At 56.4% G+C, this 6,234-nt stretch overlaps 1 protein-coding gene across 5 annotated transcripts in view; it reads right to left on the bottom strand.

The window, feature by feature from the left end:
* Positions 1-6,234, bottom strand: part of PDGFRB (platelet derived growth factor receptor beta) — a 39,262-nt gene that overhangs the window by 5,878 nt on the left and 27,150 nt on the right. For 4 of the 5 annotated variants that reach the window (XM_073890870.1, XM_073890869.1, XM_025867252.2 and 1 more), the window contains 8 exons: positions 5,059-5,218; positions 4,249-4,409; positions 3,584-3,702; positions 3,200-3,322; positions 2,351-2,462; positions 1,798-1,897; positions 1,197-1,302; positions 110-342 (listed from right to left, as the gene is read on the bottom strand). In XM_073890870.1, the coding sequence (XP_073746971.1) occupies positions 110-342; positions 1,197-1,302; positions 1,798-1,897; positions 2,351-2,462; positions 3,200-3,322; positions 3,584-3,702; positions 4,249-4,409; positions 5,059-5,218 (1,114 nt within the window). Of the gene's footprint in view, positions 1-109; positions 343-1,196; positions 1,303-1,797; positions 1,898-2,350; positions 2,463-3,199; positions 3,323-3,583; positions 3,703-4,248; positions 4,410-5,058; positions 5,219-6,234 lie in introns of those variants that run through there. The other variant, XM_073890871.1, reaches the window with a different exon arrangement.

Here is a 6,234-nt window from a genome sequence, read left to right as displayed (position 1 = left end):
ACACACACACACACACACACACACACACACACACACACACACACACAAACTGCACACACTGCACACACACTGCACACTATTGCCTTGGGCCTCAGGCCAGAGTGGCTACCTGGCAAGGCTGGGAGAACTCTCCAGTGGGCCCTCATCAGCAACCTCAGGTTTGGGGTCAGGCAGGGGGATGATGTAGTCGTTGTCACCCTCGTTGGGCTGCACAGCCGTGTAGAGGACAGAGCTGGTGTCCAGGGGGGATCGGAGGCCATGGAAGCCAGGCAAGCGGGCTTGGGACCGAAGGACGGCTGGGTGGTCGCTCCTCAGAAACTCCTCATCCACCTGCTGGTACTTCTGCTCCACGGGGAGAGAGAACCGGAGAAACAGGGAGGGTCAGACCAGAAATGCCCATGGGGATAATCTACCATTAGACCCTGGCCCCTCCTGCCTTGTGTGAATTAGGCAACTGGTGCTCAGAGCAGAAGGGGAATTGCCCAGAGCCACACACAGCTGGGTGGCTCTCCCAGCTGTCAACGCACAAGACCAGGTGAGCTCAGGGCCACCCAGGGAGAGGACAGTCAGCAGACTAGTGCCCGTGACCCCAGCACTTCCCCTACTTCAGAGTAGACAGGAGCGGGCTCTCACTTGCTTCAGCCTCCTGCAGTGCGGCCTCAGTTTCCCTAGCTGCTAAATGGTGACAACCCAATCCATCTCACTGGGCGCTGAGCTGTGCCTGAACGTGGGTGGGAGTGTGGTTAGGAATGGGTCAGGGGAAAGGGGACGTGCATCACTCCTCCCTGTAACTCCCTCCGGTGGACAGGCGGGTTTTAAGGCCCTACTGGCTCCATTTGCCTTGACTGAGCCTGCAACAGTCTTAATGGTCAGGCCCGTAGCAGACAGGTAGCCTGAGGCTGCTCAGACTTCTGAAGGAGCCCCGGGCCTTGGCATGGGTGTAAAAGCATGAGGAGGGATGCAGGATGAAGGGGGCTGTGGGCATTGGCTTCCACACAGGATTTCATTTCAAAAAACCCTGTGCTGCTAAAATAAATTCAACTCACAGCTCCAGCCCATCCCTTACTAGTACCAGCAGGGAAACTGAGGCCCAAGCAGGTACAGGTGGTCCCTCAAATACCAGCATTACACATAGAGCCTTGTACCCAGGGTCTGATTTCCAGGCCAGAACTCTCCGTTTCGCTGCCTCAACATACCTTTTTGTACCCCTCGCCTAGCAGCCTCTCAAGGAGCAGCACCAGCTGGGAGAAAGGAGGCCGGATCTCAAACTTCTCTTCCCAGCACTTTTGCATGATCTCATAACTGGGGAGAGGCAGAGAGAGAGTCAGGGTCTCTGACTGGTGAGCAACGAAGGGAGTTGGGGAGGACGGGTGAAGAGGGACTGTTTTTCCTGTTTCCTGAGCAGGCCCTCCCCCCAGTGGTGGTTCCATGGGGCGGGCCACCTTGTTGAGCACATGACCCAGGTCTGGCTGGTAGGAGTTTTCACGGCTCTCAGTTCAATGGCTGGCTCTGGATGGGCACGTGACCCCAGCTGAGCCCTTGACAGTCAGCTCGGGGCCTTTTGCCCGAACTATGGTGAAAGCAGTGCGCAGGTAGCCATTTGGCCTGAAAACGCGGCCAGCATGGAGGAAAGCAGGGCCGGGTAGAACCAGAATCCTGATGACAGCATCTGAACACCGAGATCCAGCTATACTGAGGTTTTTCTAGATCTCTGGACTAATCTATTTTTGCCTTAAGCCAGTTAAGTTGGATATCTACTGTTTGCACCCAAAAAATCCTCCCAAACGCTCCACTCACATCTCGTCGGAGGCGTGGGCAGGCTGGGCCATGCGGTACCCCCGCTTGATAGCATTATAGAACTGCTCGTTCATGGGCAGCTCTGGGTAAGGGGTGCCACCTGCAGGGAGCAGAGACAAGAGATATACAGGCTCAGAGGTGTTGAAGAATGGCAGGTACCCTATTTTATGGGACAGACAGGCACACCAGCCCTAGAATGGACAAGGGTATAGCGGCCTTGGCACTGAGAAATGTGAGCCCCCTTTAGAGGCTCGGGACAGAGACTGCAACCTTCCCCAGAAACAGAGAACCAGAGAACACCAGAATCAAGTAAGTTTTCTGATGCTGCTTCCAAACCCATCCATAATCAGCTGGGGAAGTAAAGAGACCCAGAGAGGACAGGGACTTGCCAAGGTCAAATAGCAGCAAGAAAGCAGCAGAGAGGTGTGACTGGAACCAGAGCCCTGCCCCCTGCCCCAGAGCCTGTCCCCACAGCCCTACCAGGCTGGAGGTATGAGTGGTCAGGGTGGAGGCTGTGCTGCGCCCCTGAGGGCTGGGGGGAAAGGAAGCACACCCAGGGTGAAGATCTCCCAGAGTAGGATCCCGAAGGACCACACGTCGCTCAGGGTGGTATAGAGGCTGTTGAAGATGCTCTCGGGAGCCATCCACTTCAGAGGCAGGAAGGTCTGTGGAAGGGCAGGATGGTACGAAGTATAAGGAGGGCCAAGCCCCACTCTGCACCTGGCAGTTCCTGCTCCAGCCCCTGGCTCCCCGGGCCCTGAGAGCCCACTTCTACAGGCATGCAGATCCCACAGCCATCCCAGTACTGGCCAGAGGACCGGAAGGCCAAGGTTCTTTACCCACAGCTGGTGACATGGTGCTCTTATCCCTGAGCAAGAGCCCCAGGGTCTGCGGCCCCTCTTCCTCACCCCAGTAGAGACCCCTGGCTTGGTAGAGAGCAGGAGAGCCAGAGACACGCCAAGGTACCACCCAGCTGTGACCTGGCCACCTTCGATCTCTGGGGTCTAGAGTCCCTCCAGCTCTGGGATTCACTGTCCCTTGTGGAAAGTGGGAACATGAGTGGCAGGCAGGATGGTCACGTTTTAACCAAATACACATTTGACCTGCTCCGTTTCCATCCTTCCCAGGACCCATTACAGCTGGTCCCTCACCTCCTGTCATGACCGATGAATCTGAGCCCTGGGCTCACCCTCACACCCTTAGCATCTCTACCCCACTCCGAATAGCTGGTGGCTTCCCTTCCTGGGCCTGCACACATGGCTAGGCAGGCCAAGCCTGTCACCACTGGACAGGTCAGGTCACGAGGAGCTCCACCCTGATCTCCCCTGTGCCACAGCCATGCTGACCGGGAGAGAACTCGTTCCCAGGGTCAGAGACACACGGGATCAGGCAAGGTACTCACACTGCCTTTGGAGATATAGTTCGAGTCTCGCATGATGTCACGAGCCAGGCCGAAGTCACAGATCTTGACCAGCTTGCCCTCACAGATGAGCACATTTCTGGCTGCCAGATCTCGGTGGACACACTGGGTTGGGGGGGATGGGAGCTGAGGCCTTGGAGGCAGTTGTGGGGAAAGACCTGCCTGTCAAGGGCTTTGGGGAAAATGTATCACCACACAGACGTGAGAGGCCACACAGGTGAGAGAGGCCACATGGTGAGGACGTTCACTGTCCTCACCCACCAGAGGGGACGTCACTGCCATATGGAGCTGTGTACTTGGAGGACCCTGGCTGGCTGGGTGGCCCACCTCCCCATCCCCCTATCTGCCCACCGTGACCACACGTACGTTCTTGGAGGCCAGGAACTCCATGCCATTGGCCACCTGGTAGCTGAAGCCCACGAGATCTGTGTAGCTAAGCACTGGGGACTCGTTGATCAGAGTTGCCCGACAGGTCCTCTCGGGAGCTAGGGGAGAACAGAAGTTCACCTACCATCTTGTGTCTCCACATGGCCCACAGAACCCCTGCCCTTTTGGTCTTGGAGGCTGACTGTCCAATACAGGTGGCTACTGATCCTCCAAGTCCTCCACAAAAGGAAGACAATTTCCAAACACCTAATGTAAACCTCTCTTACCTCATCAGTGCTGTCGTTGGCCGGAGAAGCCTTTGGTGTTAGCCCCGGGCCACCTTTACTGAGCCTGACCCACTTGGCTTCTCAGGGACACTGGGTCAGCCTGCAGCCTCCTCTGTGCCCATGCGCCAGGAGGCCAAGTACTCCCCCAACCCCAACTCTTCCTGCTCTGGATCCAGAAACAGAGGTTCACACTGAGGCTCCATCACAGAGCAGCTTTGTGCAGGTGGCTAACCTCAGTTTCTGCATCTATGAAATGGGGACAAGGCCACCTTCCTCCTAGGGTTGTTGCCAGCCAGGGCATATGAAAGGCTTTGATAGGAATGCACGACTGCAGAGGGGTGGGGGCTGTGCCTAGGTGAGGACCCTGGGTGCACCCACCGGTGGGGACATAGTTGTCATAAGGGGCCATGTAGCTGGAGGACTCGATGTCTGCATATTTGATGCCTCCTTTCATGTCCAGCATGGGCACGTAGTCCACCGACTCATCCTTGCTCATGTCCATGTAGCCACCGTCGCTCTCCCCAGGCAGAGACACGTGGCTGGGGGAGAGAGGAACATCACAGAAGGAGGGGCCACGGGCCTTCCTTTTGCTTCCCTTCCTGCCCCTGCTCGCCCCTAGGCCCCACAAGGCCCTGTCACTCACGGCTTTCCTCTCTCCTTCCACCACCCATCTTCCTCCAGCCGGTCACAACTGGAATGGCCACGCAGTGAGCCCTTCCAACCAGCCCGTGGGGCCCTAAGCTGGGCAGCGGGGTGCTAGGAGGACACAGGTCCCAGTGCAGGTCCTCAGGGAGCTCACGCCTAGGCGTGATCCTAGCATCCCACAGAAGGGCAGGGAGCATGGTGCCTTTCTAGGGAGCACAGCCTTTCCATCCGGCTGTGATGCCCTGTGAGGGCCCAGCCACAGCCCAGAGTGGGCAAGGAGTTGCCCCAAGGCCTCTGCCTGCAGCACCAGCTCCCCGGAGCGCTATGGGACCACATAAGCCTGTGTCTCTAGAGGTAGACCAAAGACCGGAGGAAATCGATCCGATGCCGGGGAGGACAGGGGTGGGTTCGCATGTCTTTCGGCGACAGACCAACGCCCTGGCTCCTAAACCGTCTCTGCCCAGCCTGGCCTCAGCTTCCGTGCCGGACAGGGAGGGAGTGTGCAGGTTCTCCTCGGGGCCCCCCCGAAGCCTCCTGTGGTACCTGGGCAGCGGGAGCCCGCCGGGCAGGGCGTTGCTGTAGAGCTCGGCGCTGGGCGGGCGGCGCTTGTCGGAGCAACGCTGCAGGAAGGTGTGCTTGTTGCGGTGCAGGTAGTCCACCAGGTCGCCGTAGCGGCAGTACTCGGTGATGATGTAGATGGGTCCTGCGGGGGGACAGGCTCAGGCACAGCCCCTTCGGGGGGCAGGAGGGGCACACACTTGCCGTCGGGGCCTGGAGGCTAATGACGGGCTGCACCTTGGAAAGGCAGTTTGGTCAAACGGCCAAGAGGCTTTGACACCGGGCAAACCCCGGTTCTTTTCCTGCCTCTGTGACCATGAGCGAGATACTTCTCGCGGAGCTTTACTTTCCGCATCTGTTAAATGGAGCTAATCCTAGCCACCTCCGTGAGTGTTCATAAGAGAATGCTTTTGTCAGCTCGGCCTGGGGCCTGGCATGTAGCAAGGACATGGGGCAGATATCACTGATCGGTTTTCAGACTGAAGCTTAGGCTGGAGCCCAGTATATAAAGCAAATAAAAGCAACCATTTATTATCAGGTTACTGTTTCAATCCAAATACAGTACATTTACTTGAAGTCAATCGGTGGGAACTTGAAGATATTGAGGAAAACAAACATTTTGAAATGAGTGATCTTGCGGACATAAATTGGCCTATGTGTGCAATTCACTTCTGTATTTTATTTTAGTTGCACAATACTGAGGAAAATCCCAAATCTCACAATAAGGAGCTGCAAACAATGATAACACTTCTTTTTTTTTTTTTTTTATGGCCTAACTTGCAGTCAGAGTTTCAAAAAAACATACTAGCCGGAGAGACTTCATTCTATGATCTGAATGAAAGCAGCTCCCAGTCAGCATGCTGGTGGTCTCCAAGTGTAGGGATAGAACTCACCTCACAGGGCCTGGGATTTATAAGTTTGTAGAATGTGTTGTGAAAATTTTAAAAAGCCAGAGGACCCATGGGCTTGGAAACGGCTGACCTGAGGAGTCCTTAGGCCTTGAAGGTGTTGTGACTCCGTGAGTTTGTAAATCCCACCCCCATCTGGGTCTGTGGAGTGAGGGCACCGGACAGGGTAGGTGTAGACCCTCCAGCTGGAGAGTCCTGTTGTCCGTGGACTGAGGAGGGGGTGGGGAGGGGCGAGGCTTGGGCTGCTGGCATT

This window comes from Callorhinus ursinus, unplaced genomic scaffold (genome assembly GCF_003265705.2).
Source record: "Callorhinus ursinus isolate GAN/ISIS: 27379988/994484 unplaced genomic scaffold, GSC_fseal_2.0 scaffold3, whole genome shotgun sequence".
Classification (NCBI taxonomy): Eukaryota; Metazoa; Chordata; class Mammalia; order Carnivora; family Otariidae; genus Callorhinus; species Callorhinus ursinus.
This window is presented reverse-complemented; position numbering and strand designations above follow the sequence as displayed.